Source organism: Colossoma macropomum, unplaced genomic scaffold, assembly GCF_904425465.1.
Source record: "Colossoma macropomum unplaced genomic scaffold, Colossoma_macropomum, whole genome shotgun sequence".
NCBI lineage: Eukaryota > Metazoa > Chordata > Actinopteri > Characiformes > Serrasalmidae > Colossoma > Colossoma macropomum.
The window spans coordinates 9803329-9823689 of NW_023494785.1; the positions used below are offsets into that span (position 1 = coordinate 9803329).

The window sequence follows — 20361 nt, forward strand, 5'->3', positions numbered from 1 at the left end:
CTGAAATCCTTGGCTGTCTGCTGACAGCAATGGACCTAAAGGCTTCTTGTAATAGTTCCAGCCTCTGTAATATATGTGAGCGTTCTAATGCATTTGACTTGGTCTTGGTGCCCAGGCACTGAATTAACTGCCACAAAAAGCAATAGAAAAAACATATAATAAATTTTGATGCACCAAAAATACCACATGTATGTAGTTTAAATTAAAGCCATCGATCAATGTGGAGGCCTTATTAATGTCCCCAGCCCTCTTCTTCCACCTACAGAGCTACATAGCTTGCCAGCTACTGCGCCTTGGTATGGAAAAGGGAACGGCAGTCAGGACGGAACTTGCTGGATGGAAGGCGGCCTCAAAGGCAGCCATTAAAAAGTGCAAGAAACACAAATAAACATGGCTTTTACTGCACTGTGCACTGAGGCCCAGAGTGCAATCTGGTTTTTAAGCTGTTCGGCAAGACACATATGGCTGTGCTGTTACTGTGCCAGTCGCTCGCTGGCATTCAGGCTTTTATTGCTCTCCAGAACAAGAGGTTAACACACAGTCAGAGGCTCCGGGCTGTAGTTTTGCTATCCACATGTCTCGCTGAAGTTTTATACAGTCTGACTTTGTGGTCATAGTGATTATGCTTGATTGTTCAATGCTGTTCACCAGAAAGTCGGAAGCTGCTGGCACATTTAATATTAGGCTATGATTATGTTTGATTTATTAGGCCCTTCCCTCATTCCTTCTTGCTATATTACTTAATTAAGCCACTGCTTTTGGTGTTTATTTGAGGTTACAGAAGCACTTTAGACACCTTTTGAATTGTTCCCATAAACCGTTTCCAAATGTCTCACAGTATTAATACCTTACTCTAAGCAGACAGACTGTGCTGAGGCCTTGTGTTCAGCAGTTAGTGGAGGGTTCTCCCTTTAATTGAATACTCTTAAGCATGAGGGATCTTTTACTTCTTTCCAGACGTTTATCTCTTCATTAAGAAATGTTTTTGAATCCCACTACTTTGCCCCTTATTTAAGCTTTCTATCTTTTTTTATTTCAGTCTGTCCTTTCAAACGTCTTCTAAAAACAGGCATAAAGTGATGGACACCTGAGGCAATGTCCAAGCCTTTCACCTGGTGCAGGTCAGCATGCTCTCCGTTCTGACGCAAATTGACGAATAATTTGTAAAGGTAGAGATATCACTCACCCAGTCCTTACATCCAGAAGAAGAAAGTAAGAAAGAAGCAAAGCGTCATAGCCTTTTCCTACGTGAAGTGATTGCTGTATGGACATGGTGTTGATCTGCCTTTGGGAGCATTTTCCACCATTTATCTTCAACCCAGACACACAGTTCTGTCTGTTGCATGAATAATTTCTGTCTTTAATCAATGTCCGAGGCTGCTTCTGTGCAAACTCTTTCGCTACGTTGCCAGTTTTTTTCATATCTGTTTTAATGACAAGTGATGATCAGTGTGTCAGTGATTTTTTTTCTGCAAGATTTATAGCCACAATTCTGTTCAGTAATTACCAAACGCACAAAGCATTTCTAATAAATGCACTGCTCTTGAGACACAGTGACCTTGTCTGACTTGTCAAACATTACCCTCATGTTGTTTATGAACAGACATACAGAGAACGGTCAGAAGTGTGTAAGTGTTGTAGCATATGGTCGATAAAGCCTTGTTGAAAGCCTGAGAGGTTTGGCATGGTTTGTGTGTTGGTTAGACGGCCTCTGAGGGTCAGTCTGAGGCTCGATCCCTCTTCAGCATGGAGCTTTGGAGACCCCTCTGTTTTTCTTTCCTGAAAAACATTGAGCCAGTGGATCTTTCACTAGGGTCTCTCCTGTTGCGGAAGACACATTGTTACGTCTGACCTGCTCTCTCCTGTTTGCTATCTGGGTCTGTCCTCTCTCACCCCATATTTCTCCATCATCTTTATGTTCATTTCTTTCTCTCGCTCATGTCTGACAACGTCTGAATTCCTGTTTTTTTTTGTTTTTTTTTCCCCAAAAGCCCTCAGTCCTCTCTCTCAAGCTCTATTACACAGCCAGTAGAGATCATTCATTTAAAAAATCATTTTAAGTCTAGGCCTGGGGTCAGTCTGGGCAAAACCAACCCCAAGTTCTACCCACTTTCTTACTCCTGTTCATATTATGAGTGTTTGTTTGTTTGTTTGATTTTCTTGCTAGTGTTTTGTAGTTGTTGTTATTATGTATGTTTCTTCTGTAAAATAACCAGTTTGAGAAAAATGTGATGTACAGGACTGCGCAAAAGTCAAAGATGATTTTTATTTAATTATTTTCAGTCAAAAACACAATTATGGACAGAAAAGTCCACAGGTGTTTCTGTCCATCCTTCCACATTGAGAAGACAACTGAATGATAGAAGTCCAAAAAGATGTGTAGCTGTCAAGAAGCTGTTATTGAAAAATGTAAAAAAAAGACAAAAAAGAAGAAATTTAGCAACTCAAATAAAGAAGCTGCTGGTGTTCTCAGAACAGTGGACTGACCACCCAAGAGTCCAAACCTCACCATCACTGAATGAGGTTGGGATTTCTTGGATAGTGAGAAGCATGAAATGCAACCTGTTTCAAAAAGGCCATTACACACCAAACGTGGCAAGTATGAACAAAAAAATGTGAAATATTCCGATGCGATTTTTCCGCATTAAAACCATACACACCAGATGTGACACTTTTTTTGGCTAAGCTTTGTCACCCTGAAATAAAACAAGATAGAACATCTATCAAAAAGCCCTTTGCTTTTCACCCAACGGGCCAACTGTGGCATTGTGCAGGATGCTTTCCATTTTGGAAGTGCAAAAGGAGAACATGAGGTTTCTCCCCCTCGTTCAGCAGCTTAAACATTATAAACTCTTTATTACGCAACTCGGATCTCCATAACTCAGTTTGGAGATGCATCCATCCACACAAGACGATGCACAAAGCAACTGGGCTGAATGACATCCTTTGCTCCTCACAGAATGGGCCAACTTTGACACTGAGCAGGCTTCTCTCAATTTTGTAAAAGGAAAGTAGCGTAAAGAACCTCACTGCTTCATTCGTAAGCTGAAACTTTCAGTTTGAGCCCTGTTTGAGATACTTATGGAGATTCAGATACTTTTGATTTTTGAGAAAAAGTTCTAGTTGCGGGTGCACAGCCAGTTTATCACCTTGGTTGTCACAATGTCAACACTTTACTGTCCTCTGAATAAAGTGCCCCAAAAAATTACTTTTAGCATGTAAAGGCCTTGGGACTGAACATTGAAAGTGTGGAAAAATATCTCTGCAAATTTTTGTGTATAACTGAAAAAAAGTCTCCTGAAAAGAATGGAAACTGTAATAAAGGCAAACTTTAGCTGTAAAAGGAGAAGCAGTAAATAAATTTAGTGGTTAATTGTTCTGTGTGGTTTTGTTTTTCTGCTGCAGAATAATGAAAAACCAAGTGGCTGTTTTGACTGGAAATTAAATGAAGGGTGGTCTCTGACTTTTGCACAGTACTGCAAATTAAACATATTATTATTGTTATTATTATTGTTGTTGTTGTTGTTGTGGTCATTATTATTAGTAGTAGTTGTTATTGTAATTAAAGAATAAGAAATACCAGATATCTATGCTGTACATTGTTTACTGGAGAAAATAGATGGCCAGTGGGCAGTCGCCCAAGGCTTTCTGGCCTGGAGCCCAATGGACTGGTCAAGCATAATTATTCTAGTAGTCCAAAGATTCATGCATTTCAAAACTTCATGTAAGTTGTCTCTGTAACTCTTGTTTATCTCCACTTGACCCTGTGACTTTGATAAACGTAAATGAAAGGGAAAGCAAAAGATAGGAGTGCTGTTGTAGCCTGGTCAAGAACAGCGTTGCCCATTCCCCATGAGTCCACTCATCTGGATAGCTTCTAGCGATGCTCTGTATGTGTCACACAACCATACAGCCTCTCCTTTACACACTGAAGTGACAAGCTCTCTGTGCCATGTTCCTGGAACTATGTTTTACTTAAGTCAGGATAAACATAGAGTCACAGTGTGGATGAGGGGGAGAGAGAGAGAGAGGATGAGAGAGAGAGGATGGGTCTGCATGTCTCGTTACATAACTGTCTGGCTTCAAACCACTGACATGTGCATGTATAGTGCTGATGGCACTAATGCTTTCTGACAGACTAGATAGAGAAGACTTGGAATCTTTCGGGAGCAGTAAAGGGCCTTTGAAGGGCAAAAAAGGGGAAAAAAATGTTCTTTAACTAAAACCTTTCTTAAGTTGATCTGATTGGATCTTATTTCTCCTGGTCCTCATCCACGTGTGTTTATGAATTGTCAGAACAATTTAACACGCTTAGAAGTCTGTGTTTATTACAGTTGTTTTGCTGTACTTTTTTGTACTGTATTTTTTACATAGCTACATAATGAATTACATTCTCAATTGATATACATTCTACATGGGGAGATTGGAGTCTGCGCTCCTAGGATGGATTTTTGTTGTCAAGAAATGAAAAAGAAACTTTTTTTTCTCTCTCTACAAAACAAGACTATGCAAAACACTAACTTAAATCAGTTGCATTATCTAATGCATTCTCTGCTACTTAGAAAAACAAATTTGATATTTTTTGACAAAATTTCTCTGCTGACCAACAAATGAAAAGTAATGTAAAACTGTTGCAACTTTTAGGGCTTAAAGGGTGACTATACTGCAGTGTTTGTTCTTGTGAGCCAGGTTAATGGTGCAAGTGCTCCAATGGAAGATAGTGTTCCTCACTTCCATTGCTGGAGATCTTTGAACAGTTTAGTAATTTCCCTTTTCCTCCATACTTGAAGCTGAGGCTCATGAAGTTCTTGATAATTAGCTGTTGATGTTGTAATAAATTTTCCTTCCTCCAAGATTGGGAGGGAAATCTAGTCTAGGAGGAAAAAACATGTAATGTCTTGCTCTTCAGATTTGACGTGGCAAGGAAATGTATTGCTTGCGTCAGCTAAACTTCTATAAAAAGCTCGTTTCACAAGGTCAGAGTGACTTGAAGAAGCACAAGTGCTTTTTAAGGACTTATGATACAGAATGTTACCCATCATTAGCTCTGGTGTTGAAAAAAGCTGTCGTCATTATGTCATTTTGACCCTGTTTTCTTTGGCTAGAATCAGAGCAGGACTTAAGATAGAGAGGTTATGTGGCATTCATGAAAAGGTGTTTTATACTCACTGCATACTACAGCAGCATCAAGGCGAAAATATTGAATGAGTAGTCTAATATTTCTTTCATTCATTTCCATTAACTCTTTACTCATTTGTTTCATCTGTCCTCAGGTTGCTCATAATGGTCTTATTTTGGAGATGGACCACCTGACATCAGGAAGGATCGCGGTGCCAGGTTTGTGAATACTATATAATTGTTAACGGAATCCTATATGCCAGCTCATTTTGACTGGTTTAAACCCAGTTCTTTTTATCCCCCTTTGGTCAGTTAAAGTAAATAACTGGGAGTACACTGTGTTCTGTTGGTCATTTAGCTTTTGAATGCTGAAATTCCTTCAACCTCTTTAGAAGTCGTTCTTCTAACTCCCTATATAACCTCCCAGTCACCCATGAACTTCTTGCTTCAAAGGGTTGTTGTCATCCTTTGTTTTGTTCCATCGAATGTGTGATGTATTACCTCTTTCTGTCTTTCATGTCCAGAACAATAGAATATTATTTTATTTTTCTGTGAAAGTGAACCAGTTTCCCTATTAGCAAGGAAGTCAACCCCAGGATTTCTTGATTTTGGCAGTCCCAGTGAGACAGTTATGTGAGCATACCCTTTTCATTCCAAACATTCACATATGCAAAAGAAGCATTTATTGGTCTGTGGTTTTTCTACCATCTATGTCTCTAACAACTGTCCTCTGACTTTACAAAGAATGCTGACTGTAAAGGGAATATTTTTCTGAGACATACTGTGCAGAAAATGTACTTCTTGAGTTCGTATTGACAGCGGTTGATGATGGTTATAGATGCAACATGTTTAGCAGATGGATAAATTGTCCATTTCTTTGGCTTATGGTCTGGGTTGGAAGGTGTAGGCCGGCAAGTGAATTTGACCCAGCGGCACAAATGGATATCATAGCAGGCAGGAAACAAAGGAAAGATATACTACGTCCTACTTCTTTGGGCTGGAGATATACACTCTTAAAAAAGGGTTCTTGAGTAAAGATTTTGCACAATTGAAGGATTCTTTGCATTGTGAAAGGGTTCTTTAGATTGAAGGAGAATGTGCTGTAGATGGGTCTATATAGTATCTTTTTGAAAAGGGTTCCATATAGCACCAAAAAGAGTTATGATATTGTTATGATACAAGCTTGTAACAATAACAGAACCCTTTTTGGTGCTATATAGAACCCTTTTCAAGAAGGTTCTGTGTATAACCATCTACAGCAGTTCTCAATCTTTTCTACCCCAAGGCCCACCTGTGTATAACTACAAAGCGTAGCAGCCCACAGGAAAACTAAAACTTTTTTAAATACAACATTTTTCTTCAATGCTGACACTGAAAACTTGAAAATTAGGACCTAAAAAAGATCAGATCAGCCACTTTGGTTGTCACTAGGTTTGCAAAATATGCAGGTATGTTCAAAAACAATAAACACTTTAAAAAATATAAAAAGTAACATGATTGTGTGATGTTAAAAAGGGGAAGAAGAATAAAAAGAATATAAATGTACAAGGTAGATGTGGACTGTGATTTGGAGCTGCAGTCCATCATGTTTTAACTGAAAATACTCCACTGGCTGCCCAAAAGAGTAATTGTTTGGTCTCAAGATATCTCTAGTTTTGAGAGTTTTTGTGGTTCCTTTGAAACCACACACCATTTACTGGTCTTTTGGATTAGCGTTGTCACAATCAACAATCATGATAAATCTTACTTGATATCTGCTTCATGATGCAAAGAGCCCTTTAATCATGCAAAGAGTTCTTTAAATGTTAATAATTCTATATAGAACTATTTTTTTTTACTTAAAAAACCCTTAAAGAACCATCTTTTTAAGTATTGTACTGTTCCTGAACTTGTTCATGCCCTGAAAGTCATCCAGTTTCAACCATTTCCTGAGGAATCACTTTGTTGAGTGTTCCAGCGTAAGGCTTTCATGCTTTGTCTCTTCAGACAGGTGGCTTTACGAACAGCACAGATTGAGTGGAAGTTTTGTACCCTGCAAACACACAAACATGGACTACTTACGGAGATGCCATTGGCTGAACTGTGCTAATGGTCTGTGTGACTAAACAGCAAACATTGACAGGAAAAAGCTCTAATTGTTTGCCATGGTTAGTGGCTTCATTCCTTAAAAAACGCTTTTCCTTGCTTCCAGAGCTCCATGGAAGCATTTAGTTCTGTAGTTGGGCTTCATTCCTAAGCAGTACTCCCTCGCTTTCTCTGACTCTTTGCCCTTTTTCTATACCAAAATAGCCTTTAGAGTTGTTTAATGAAGAGTGGTCCAACGAATTCCAAATGCTTCCAGAACTGTGAGGCAAATGCATTGTGCGTCAACAAGTCTCTAGAGTGATATCCTGAACAATCAATCAGGCTCTTTGATGGCTCTGATTCTGCTGTTTACCATTTCGTAAGTTTGCACATTGTTGTTGCTATCCAGGCTGGATCCAGAGTGATTGTGAAGAATGGCCCACAAAGCAGGGGGCAAAAACCACAACAAACACCTTTTTCCATCCCAGAGGCGCTGACCCATCAACTCACCAACATATACATCACACTCCAGTACCTACCCAGAGCCTCTAATCTTCCAAAGCTATTTGTATAGGAGCAAACAGCCAATCAGGCCTCCTTTCCCCTTCATTGCGGCCTAAGTGCAGCAGAAGTTCAGGCCTGTTGCACATGTGGGCAGTGTGTTGTTTTTCAAGCATACTACAGAAAGGACCCAAAAAAGCATGCCTCTCTTCACTTGAAAGCTTGCCCAAAGTAATTGGTTTGCTGTTTTTTTTTTTCTTGTCAGTTTTTGTCTCATGAGCAAGACAGTCTGAATTGCATTCATTCTTTCTCAGCAAAAAACGTGCACTCCCAAAGAACACTTTCATTGTCTTTTTTAGAAGGCAGAACCAAGTAATGGAATCCCAACAAAAGCAACAAAAGAGCAAAATTGGCCATTAGCTGCCTGAGAGAATGCACTTGTTAACATTATGTAATGAGTGTCAGGGTGCAGACTCTGTGGATTAATAAGAGAAAAAACTGTTCGTCCAGGACAATCTGACAGCTAAATATCAGATTACGTAATCATTTGGACTGTTGTACCCATTTTCCAAAAGCGGAATCACTAATTACATTAGAATGGACATAATAATAGAGCCAGATAAACTATTGCTAGAGGATCTCCAATATAGAAAGAAACACTGAGGATACCTGTTAAGCACAGTGCAGATTTCTTTCTTTTTTTCTGTCTGCGGTAGGGAAATGCCATGAAAAAAACGCCCTCGGAAGATGTTTTTGTGCCATTGATTGCGAGAAGCTTCCTCATTAGTGAGCATGCAGAACAGTTTATTGTGAGGCATTTCCCAAAATAAACCCCTTTATTTTAACTAAAGGGCCTTGGCAGAGCCACCTTGTTAGCTGGGTTTGCGGCTCCCTATGAAGTCTACTGCAGCTAAGGTGAGGGTGCCATGACCACACCGGGTTTATTGTTTGGTGTTTGTGCGCTGTTATGTTTTTACAACAGTTTCGTGACGCAGTTTAACAGTGGGTTTGATTTTCACCGGTGGCTTTCCTCAAATTTCCTTTATACCCTGAATGTTCTTGATGGTTTGTTTTTGTTTGTTACTATTTTCTTGCTAAATTTACCAAAACAGATGCTAATTAATTGCCTGTAGTTCTCAACATTTGGACATCTTGCAAAATGGGCAGGGATGGAGCAGGACTGGTTTTCAGACTAGACAAGCTCACCTCAACTTGTAACTGTATTTTCTCCGCTAACATCTGGCCCTGTCTCATCAGCATCACTGACTCTCTTCCACAAGTGCGCTAACAAACGAGCAACAATACAAACAGAAAATAAAGAATAAAAAAAAAACTATTGGATGCATGAAGTAGACCTATGTTACTGGCATACAAAAAGGCAGCAGAGTGGGTTATATACATGCCTGGGATACTTGGAGCATAACTGAAAACACACACACACACACACACACAAGCACACAAAGACATGATATTGCTTTTTTCAATAAATAAGTAAACAATCTATTCATTTTTCTGAAGTAGATGACTTATTACTAATTGCTTAATGATCAGAGAAATATTTTTAGATGACCACTGTTTTCAAATCAAGTTGACTTCTTTTCTCTAAAATCTGGTCATTTTCATCTCAACATTCATTCTGCATTGCCTACTCTTACTTATTTGCTATAGTAAGTTACCTAAGCTGCCTAGCTAGTGATCAAATTAAAACTGAACAGAGATTTTTTTTTTTACGTGAAATGTGACAATCAATACAGTTATTGCTGAACTCATTTGTATTATACATATTTCACACTGACCGCGACCCAGAAGTATAAGCGGTTTAGATGATGTATGTATGTATGTATATATTTCACACTGACCGCGACCCAGAAGGATAAGCGGTTTAGATGATGTATGTATGTATGTATGTGTATATTTCACACTGCCCAGCTACTCAGAATATATTTCACTGAGCATCTCACTGCATTCTCCTCAAGTGTATTTGTATTCTTGCCAGTGCATTTTTAGGTTTACATGTTACCAGCTACTTTTAAATGACAATGAAACTAGTCTACAATTACATGTTAAAACCTAATCTGGTGGTATTGTTCAGGGCTGTGTAAATGGTGTTTGAGGGAAAGCTTTAATGGGGCCTGAAATCTTTGTATGCACTCAATTATGCAAACTCCAACCTGACCGACAGCGCCAAGTTTGAGTCTGAACTTGACCCAAGGCTGTCAGAATTTCATCTACACTAGAGTAGGCCAAGTAAAACTTCACATTTCTGATAATTGGACCTGCTAAGTTAGTGCAGCAACAAAGACAGCCATTGATAAACCAGTTTCACATATGAATAGCCTAATTATCAACTATTCAAAAGTAAGTTTAAATTCGACCTTAATACATTTTTTAAATAGTCAGTGCCTTCAAACATCACGAAAGTTTTGTTTCGGGGAAAAGAAAAATTACATGTGTTATTTTTCATGCTGGCACTCCAGCATCCCAAATGAAAAATTGTTAAGGTAATGAAACTAGTGAGGAGGAATAACATAGGAATAGGAAATAAAGATAAATGCAGGCTAAAATCCAACAATGGTAGGGGAGACGGGCTGTGAGGCTGTATCTAAACCCGATCAAACCCAACATGAATAGTTTCATCAGATTTTGACAATATTTCAAGCATTAGTTTGAGGTAGTATTAAATGTACCACAGTTAACTTTTACATACAATTACAATGTATGTGATGTGCTAATAAAAAATAAAGCAGTGGTTAGTGAATTTTGTTTGACCTGTATTACATTTAAAACAGTACAGAAACATTATATTTGATGTTTTACCTCATAATCCATATTCGCTTTTTTTGTTTGTTTGTTCGACCCCAGAAAAGTCGTTTCAGGGTGTTGACATGGCTTCCGCTGTGCATGGTACAGTCTTAACTCGCATTTGTGGATGCAGTGATGAACAGTGGTTATTAACAATAGTTTGTTGAAGTGTTCCCAAGCCTGTGTGGTGATCCATCACAGAAACATGCTGGTTTTCAATGCAGTGCCGTCTGAGGGATGAAAGGTTGCGGGCATTCACTTGTAGTTTTCAGCCTTGCCCTTTACGCACAGAGACGTCTCTGGATTTCCTGAATCTTTTGATCTTTACCTAAAATCCGTGCAGTTGCTCTTTAAAGAACGTTCTTAATCTGTTGGATTACTGTTGAGCGCTCGATCCATACTTGTTCATAAAATACTAGGCCTTTCGTCCAATAGATGCTCCATTTATACGCAAATAAAACTGCTTCACCTGTTTGAGACATTTATTGAACATTTCACAGCATTGCTAGTTTTTTAATTTGTTCAGTCTCAACTTTTTTACAGGCTTCAATTTAAGAATACAAAAAGCAGTAAAGCTGAGAAGGTAAAGCATTAAATATCTTGTTTATTTTCATTTAAATGAAGATCAAAGTGGGTTTTTATTTGCATTTCTGCCCTATCTGAGAGTGCGCCATCACTCATCAACTTTTTTGATCTCAGGTTTGTATTTTTTTATTTATAGGAGTCAATTTAGTTGTGTATCGCAATATTAAAGATAGAAGGTAAACATAATTTACTATGATTTAGCAGAAAATGAGCTTTAGGGAAAGGTGCTGTCATCTATAACCAAGATGCATCAGATACAAAGTACTTCCATTTAATTATAAGTCATAGAAAGAGCAGCCAACTCCTTTTTGACAGCAGCACTATCTCAGAGGTGGACTGAGGGAACCATTCCTATGGGAAATTTCACTAGGTAGGGGGAGGGTCGTGAGGTGGCGAGAAAGGCTGTGGGCGGAGGACAGCACAGCTAACGTCAGACAGCCAGAAGCCGTTGGCGTTCTCCCCTGTCGCACATCAGGATGTCATGTGAATTGACAGGTGATTTTTTTTTTCATTCAGAAACATACAGGAAAGAAGCCGGGCTTGTCAGCGCGGTTCATATTCTCATCAGGTATTCAGCATTTGAAGTGTCACCACTGTGCCGGTTTCGCTCACTGTACGTCACATGGGTCTGCCTGTGATAAAACAAGTGGGTAGTTGAAAATAGAGTAGGTGTGCACTGAGAGAAGAGATTTAACGAAACCTGATTGTCTTTTTTTAAGCGATCTACTTTCTCACTTACGTAACTTTAGTCCTCATAAGGATTGTAAACAAGCTGAGTAACACAACTTATTTATAAATCTATGGAGTCAGTGAGGCACATCTTCAAAGAGGAATACAATTGCTGTGGAAGATTATTACTTGTGTTGAAATATAAGAAGAGGCTAACTGTAGACTAGGAGAGAACTATGAGAAATTGAGCTGAAGTCCTGGACCTTCTGCTTGAGCTAGAAGGCCCGTTACCCCTTTGATGAACAAAAACAGCACTGAGAGAACAGGAAGGAGTTGGGATGCAAAAAACATCATCACGGTTAAAGAAAGGTAGGGATGGAAATTTGTGGGATGAGATTGGAATGATGAGGAGCCTCAGGCACGGACCCCCTATCAAACCAGTTATATCATAACTCCATTAATCTGTTGTCTTCATGATCAAATCATGTGTACACTACAGGATGAAGTACAAATTTCAACTTCGTTAAAATCTCAAAATTTCCCATGATAATAAATGCAAGAAGTGTCTGTCATGTGACTTTGCCAAAATGGAGCCTGAACAGCTTGCTGTTGTGGTACCTGCATTCATTTATTAATGACCTACCCAACTCTCTTCTCTTTCCCAACCCACTTGTGATCATTTTCAGGCATCAAATTAAACCAGCATTCATGCTTTAGCCAGAGCTGTACTAGTTTCCTTCCATTTTCCAGATCTTTACAGAAAGCAAGTGGCCTTTAGCATCATTGTCACAGTGCTTATTATGGTTACTCCCACCTTGAATTTCCTCTTGCATTCTCACTGTCTGTTGCCTACTGTTGTACTTCTTACTTGCTGTATGTGAGCATACATGACAAGATTCATCACCAGTAATTTCAAACATGCTGGACAGTATGAAGTGCCTGCAACAGCTTGCAAACTGGGAAAACCTCATATCTGAACTGCTTACACTTAATAATTGGTCATGACGTGCAAGAGCAGCGATTTGTTGTTGAGGGAGTGATTGTCGCAGCTCCACAAGATTTATCTGAGTCTGAGACTTAAGAACTGTTTGAGCAGGATTACTTTTCCATGTGGAGGTGGGATAATGCCAGTTTACCACAGGATGTACCTTGAAAACTTATTTATGATCACTTTCACATGGGATAAAAAATCTCTGGTAAACACTGGTAAAAATTATATTGCCTTACCTCTTGTAAAGCAAATCCTGTCCGATGGTTGAATTAAGAGACTGAATAAGCTTTCTGAAGATCAGGGGAAGCATCATAAAGTGAGATGTGATACAAGTAGGTGTATAACCTACACTGTTAAAAATAAAGGTTCTGTGCTGGTACATTTTTCATTCATCAAGGTACAGTCAATGTAAATGTCCCCTCAAAGGTACGACAGTGGTTTTAAGGTCCAGTTGTGTACCTTAAATAAGTTTTTCCAGGTGAAAAGTACGGATTTGTACCTTTTCATAATCTAATGTTTTGAAACAGAACAATAAAATAAAAGCCTGGAGATGAGACGGGGTGTGTGGAGTCAGATTATGGTACAGTTATGTTCCCTGACTAAAGGTACTGAGATGTACCCTTAAGGGTACCACCCCAGTGACAAGAGGGGGACTGGCCCAGTGATGGTTTTCTGAGAGTGTAATTCAGATGTCAGATTTGTCCAAGAAGAGAAGAGGTCAGGGATGTTCCTGTCATGTAATCTTTACATTTGCCATAGATTGTCTGCATAGTGAGAAATTTGTGCCTGAGCCTAATTGAGCTTCAGGATTCGTTAAACATGTTTGATGACTGTATGAGAGGCTGGGTAAATTATTACCATTAAATGAAATATGTGAGACTGTTAATTGAAAAGGATTAGTATGTTTAAATGCTAATAGGAGAAGATGCAGTTACAACATGTGTTACAGTTACCAGTAGGAAGGGTGGTTGTCCATGCACTGATGATTTTGCTGTCAGCCCTCTCGATCACAACTATAATGACTTGTAATGAGCACCAACAATCAGTATACTCTCAGAAATAAAGGTACTAAACTGTCACATCACTGGGTGATATTCTCAGATCCTCTGTTATCCACAAAGGGCCAGTGTGGGTGCAAGTTTTCATTCAAGCAAAGCAAGATCTCACATGATGAGTTGTTTGAAGACCAGAACCAGCCAATTAAAGAAGTAGAATCAGGAGAAATGAAAACCTGCAGCCACGCTGGCTGTTGCGGATAAGATTGGACACCCTTGCTTTAGGGTATGTGTTTAGTACCTTTAGTTAGGGAACATAATTGTACCATGCTCCATTGCAATTTTAAGTTGCATTGACTCCATGTACTCTGTCTTAACTACAGGCTTATTTATTTTTTCTGGTACCACTTTGAAATAAGACTTTATAAAGGCTTTATGAATGGTTTAAAAACAGTTTCTTAATAGTTATTTGTTAGGTCATAAACACTTCATTAATCACCAATAGGCATTTATAACCTATTAACAAAAAAGGCAAAAGTGAGCTGTTATATCTGATGAGTATGAATATGTTGTGAAGCTGACAGGTTTAATGCTAGCTAATGAAGACAAAGTAAGTTCAGAGGTTTAGCTGTATGAAGGAAAGTGGGTTCACTATTAGGCAGACAAAAGGTCACTGTTGCCCTTTTTATTTATGTGTTGCAAATGCTTATTAATGATTTTAAGCTCCTTTAAGACCTAATTAATAACCATTAATAAACTTATTTTAAGCCATTCATGAACCTTTATAAGGGTAGTCTTATTTTAAAGTGGTGCAATTTTTCTTTTTTGAAAACATGAAAGGTACCTTTCAACTGGTTAAAGTAAATGTAGTGTACCTTGAAAACTTATTTAAGGTACAGAATTAGCCATTGTTAGCTGATTAACCATTGTTTTGGGGTACATTTACGTTGTTTGTGACTTAGTGAAGAAAAATGTACCAGGACACTACCCTTTTTCTGACAGTGTCGGTAAGAAATCAGTGTATTTCGAAGAGTACCTTGCAGACAGTATGGCTGCAGGTTATGGCTGCTGTGAGTGCTACAATAAGGAATGTATGTTTCAAGACAGAATACCGAAGCTTTCCATTCATGTAGCTCATTGCTGCTGCCCGAAAGGCAAACACCACCTCTTGCTGTTGTGATAAGGCTAAAAGGTAATGGATATGCCTCTTTCCTTGAGGAAGACTTATGAATGAACCCCTCAAACACAGAGACTCTGAGTTCACATCTTAATGAAGAGAATCTCTTGGTATCTCCAGAGGTCAGGTAACATAGGCCGCCCATCCTGAAAAGCTCCTGCTATGCAGCCGCTCCAGTGCTGTAGGGAGCACTCTCGAATCAAATGCCTGTGAATCTCTTTCCCTCCATTTTGATTCTCCCTCCGGCTATTTTCATTTTAGGAGAATTTAGGTCATCCCACATCTACTTCTCACAGGAAATCTATTAGTCATGATACGGGGTCTCAGACATACGATGATGCGGTGTTGTCTAGCTTTTAATTTGTGATTCTTCAGTTACTTTTTGTTTTTCTTCAATGCTCTGGGTATTTCATGGTTAAACTGACAATTGTACGTTGAATGATTTGGCAGGGATCGTTTCAGATTAAGTCATTCAAGACGTAAAACATCCTTTTTTTTCCCTTTGTGCTATACTGAGGGCTACAGAATTCTGTTTTGACTTTCAATGGAGCGTTTTTCTTCATGAGGTTTTGGACAGTTAAAGGGGTGTTAGTGTTAGTTTGGACTTTACTCTTGTGGAAATGTTTGATTTCCCTTATTCCTCATTTGGCACATGGTTCTGGAGCCATTATACACAAAACATGGACTTGAATGAATGGAGTTCTGTTTCAACCTTTATAAAAGAGCATCAGAAGTGACTCACCGTTTCCAGATCATGAATGAATTCATCTGGTTCTAATTTTTACATCCTCGCCACCTACACAAATACTTTACTTTGGAACCTGGTGCAAAAAAATAACACACTGTAGCTTTAATCTTGTAATACAAAATTAAACTGATGTGCCGAACAGTACCGTTTAATTGACTTTTTGAAAGCCCCCGATCTTTTCTTCTCTCTCTTTTTCTCTCTCTCTCTCTTTCTCTCTTCCCCTGTTATGCCTCAGTGCCGCCTTTGATCCATTTCCGCACTTGTCTTTCTCGTACTCTTCATCTCTTGCTCACTCGCGCCCATTAAAGATGCAGTGAGCAGTTAAAAAGAGACAGGGTGGCTGATTAAAGAGACTGAGAGGGGCGACTTGTTGCGTGGGCTCAAAGCACCTCTGATGAAGATGTTCACCCTGGACTGACGGCTCTAGTCATCGCTGGAGGCTGTGGGGAGATCGCGGTGAAGCCTCACACACGCTCCCCTCCCCTTCTCCTGTCCCTCTGCTGTTTGATCCCGGGAAGCGAGCCAGTGGAGAGAGGAAAAAGACATCCAGTGTACAATATCTTAAAATGCTGTTATAGTTGAAAGTATACTAAAGGTATAGTGGAGAATCTTGCATTTAGTCCTTCAAATGTATACAAAACATTCGTTTTTTGAATAATAAAGGACTTTTTTAGAAAGGCAAATTGGAGTGCATTAGAGAATTATTGGCTCAGGCTAAGTCGAAAAAAAGATCTTTTAACACCTAGTAAAACAATTATATAACAATCATATCATTATTTTAAAACAGGCAATGACTGCAAAGCATACATGTGAAAAATGTGATCCACAATGCAATAATTAAAAATGTAAAACAACCAAGGATGAAATGAACTTGGAACAAATTGCAACAGTCATTTTTCACTGATCATGGTAGAGGCAAAGCATTTCTTAGCTGAAAACTTACAGCCAGCAAATTTCCAAAACTATGACAAGGCACCACCTCCTTGCCAACCACCTATTTGGAAGGTTTGGCCGAAGAAAAGCTTTTCTTTGATTAAACCTCAAAAGTAAGTGCCCGGAATTTGCGCAACTTAACATTGGGACTTTGATTGCAGTTGGGTTCCATGATAAGATGAGACCAAAATAGAGCTTTTTGGCCACAAACAGTGAAGGTGGGTTTGGCGCAAAAAGAAATATGGTCATGCAGAAAATACCCTAATCCCTACGGTGAAGTATTTTGATGGTTATGTGCGGTTGTGGGGCTGTTTTGTTTCCAAAAGCCATGGTTTGCTGAGACACATGATATCATGGACTCTCTGAACTTCCAGGGCATTGTAGAGCAACATCTATTCGCCTTTGTCATGAGTTTAAAACTGGGTCGGTGTTGGATCTTCCAATTGGACAATAATCCAAAACATTCCTCCAGATACAAGCAAAATAACTCACTGAGAGCAGAATCAAGCTTTTGCAATAGCCATCCCAGCCTCCTGACCTAAGCCCAACTCAAACCCTGTGGACTGAGTGCGAGATTCACCTGAGGATCAGGACTGAGAGGGGTGTGGTGATACTCTACATCCAGTATTAACATACTTCTGACCTATGAGTAAGTCTTTTGCGGCTTTTTTTGGACACATTTTGTCCACATGATGTGTGGAAAACACAGTGTACCTGGAATAAAGCAAAATGCCCTTCTCTTCTTGATTCATAAGCATTTGAGGGAGGCCATGCAAAACATGGGAGCATTGAGCAAAAATAAAGAGAGATGAACTCATACAGCTGACTACATATTTCGCCAAAGTTTTTACTGAAGTTTGAGAAGCTTGTAGTGGCCAATTTTGCATGGATTCCTCTCCGCCTTTTAAAACGAGGCTCAAATTTCTGTTGGGGTCTTCAAAACATGTTGCTGAGAGAATTCTGTCAACAACAGCAGCAGAAGTAGTGACTAGACAAAGGCACGGGCCTTGAACACGTGCTGAAAGTATATTTACCTACAGAATAACATTATTTCATCTCCCCAGATCAAATGTACAGGTGTGAGAAGATGCAGCACAAAATAAGCACACAAAGTATCTCAATGTTGTTTCTCCAGTTCTGTTTTCTTAGAGTAAAATGTTTTGGTGGAAAGGAACTTCTTTTAGTAATGTTGCTTCTTTCTCTTCATCATTGAATTTTCATTTTCTGTTTGCTCTCAACCTTGTTGATGTCTCCATTATTTTACTGCTCTTTGTAAATTCTTTTCCCCGTGAAGGCACAGTTTGCATGATAAGCCGCAGTCATAGCACATCGAGACACATTTTGCACTGTGCACTCATACATACATCTGGCCTTCCTTGCTGGTATGTTAGCACAGGTACTAACTACATATCTTTTTCAGAAAAAAAGAACAATTTATTTTTTGTAGTCATCACAATATTAGCTAATTTTATTCAATGGAAATCATATAAAATAATATGGTAATGCTATTTTGAGTGGTCCTTTGTAGATGGTTAATAAACTCTTAACAGAGTATCAGTAACACCTCAACAGCATAGCAGTGAAGTAGCAGTAGTGAAGCATCTGAACACAGGTAGATATCTTGAAGATGTACTGTTGATACATTACTTACATTAACTAGATGTATTGTGGATATGTTACATGAAGTGGACTTCATATATGGTATGGTACACATAACCAAAACCTAACCTTACCCAAATCCTAATCCTCACCTTAATCTCAACCCAAAATCTAATCCAGTTTACCTCCACTTACAGAATGGTGTCAGCAGCATATCTATAACAGCTTGCTGATGATGTTGAAATGGACTGTGTTATATCTGTTGTATGTTCAGTGACCTCTCAGCTTACAACTACAGAGATGAACTTGGACACTGCACATAAAGTGAAAAACAACTGAATTCAGCAGATTCTAAAACAAATTTTATTTATGTAGTTAATTAAAAGTCTATTGCTAAATACTCTACTTAATCTACTGCTTGTATATCATTGATGTGTTGTTGTTGTTACTGAGAATCTGTTTAGTGTTTATTTCCTCTAAAAAGGACCGCTCAAAATAAAGTGTGACCAATAATATACTTTTATAATTATTTTTAAATAAAATAAATAATAGCTTTTAATGAACTGTGAAGTAAATTTTCTCCAGCATGTCACCCTCTTCATATTCCCGGGTGCTAGTACTTATTGAAGGCACAGTAAATTTCTCTTTACTTTAGAAATCTCTGTTTCCTTGATTTGGATGAAAAGATTCTGATCCCTCATCCACACTGATTTTGCCTTTTTCATGTCTTCCTCTGAATGCTTTTGCCTTCCTGGCCTTGTCAGAACACTTCAATTTCTTTCTCTTAGTCTCTTTTAATGCCAACGATGCAGAACCGGAGATGAGCCTCGCAGTTAGCTGTGTACTTCTTCACACCAGCCAACAAATAAAATGGTGGGAGGGATTGTTTCCTAGAAATCTTTTCCTGGAAATAGTTTCTTCATAGCTTTCTGTAAAATCCGTGTGCGTTTTTGCTGGTCTTCAGCTTTGAGAATGGCCCGCCGAAGCCCAAAACCTCCAAGTATGAATTCTTCTGATGGAAACTTTCTCTCTCTCTCACTTCAGAAGCCTCATAAAGCCAGATTTTGTTAGAGGCATGGTTTGTCCTGGGTCAACCTCTACTTTATGCTGTGTTGAATGTTGTCCATATTGATGCCTGAGCCAAGCACCACCCAGGGGTTCCAGTTTGAGAGCCGTCAGGATTTGCCATCAGGATTTTGTCAAGATTTGGTTGGCAGTCAGAGGATGGGACAAGTGTGTGAAAGCTGTGCACTGTGTATTAGGCAATGGAAATGATGGTAACCTCCACCAGATCAAGTCATTACTGATACTTACCCACACTACCGGAAAGAATCCAGCATTGGTGTTCCTCATGCCACAGGGAATTGCTATGGAAACACCGGAAAACTACACTCATGGCGTTTCCACTCAGGAAAGGGTTGAATGTGCTTCCTGGTTGGATGCTAATATTTACATGCAATCAGAGGCCCACAGATCACTGGTTTCCATATCGCTCATAAAATGTCAAGGGCTGTTTAGCCCAGCTAATGAACGTCCATTTTAGAATATCAGAGTGGTTGATCATTATACACTTCCAAGAGGAGACACAGCATGACCTCTTCAAGTTCTGATTCAAGGTATGACAGCTAGGACAACTTTTCCTTCAAAAAATGTGTTTGCCATGACTATGGTTTGGTTGTCCTGCCCTTTGTCCCCCCTATATGCCAATATAAAGGACCTCTGTAGCTTTAGGTTTGGCCTTACGGTGTAGAAGAGAGCACCAAATAACAGTGGACGAATCTAGCACTGAGTTGGTGGAGAGGACAGAGAGGGCTTTGTTACGGAAGAAGGAAAGGAAACCCTTGAACCATGCCTGCGGAGGAGAGAGGAGTGTCTCCCTCCCTCGCCAGGCTATGGGCTGAGGAGAAGCAGATGTTAGCGCTGGAGACAATGAAGAGCCCGTGGCGCTGTGAGCAGAAGCAGAGGACCGAGGAGCAGGGGAAGAGTGAGGGAGGGAGAAAATGGAGGATGTGGTTAAGGCATCGCTCCTAACTGCTGAGGCTGCGAAACCGCACACACGCACACAATCATGTTCGAGTTCTGCGGCTCCCTCCCTTTTCTGTCTTATACTTTAATGGCTGTCTCGTCCTCATCTGCATCACCCAGCTGCCTCTGGTTTTGTTGAAGCCATCTTCACTCC

The 20361-nt window shown here is 39.4% G+C and overlaps 1 protein-coding gene across 1 annotated transcript in view; it reads left to right on the plus strand.

Moving 5' to 3' along the window:
• Positions 1–20361, plus strand: part of sugct (succinyl-CoA:glutarate-CoA transferase) — a 94226-nt gene that overhangs the window by 66623 nt on the left and 7242 nt on the right. Inside the window, exon 13 of the mRNA XM_036582491.1 lies at positions 5274–5337. Coding sequence (XP_036438384.1) covers positions 5274–5337 — 64 coding nt within the window. The remainder of the gene's footprint in view (positions 1–5273; positions 5338–20361) is intronic.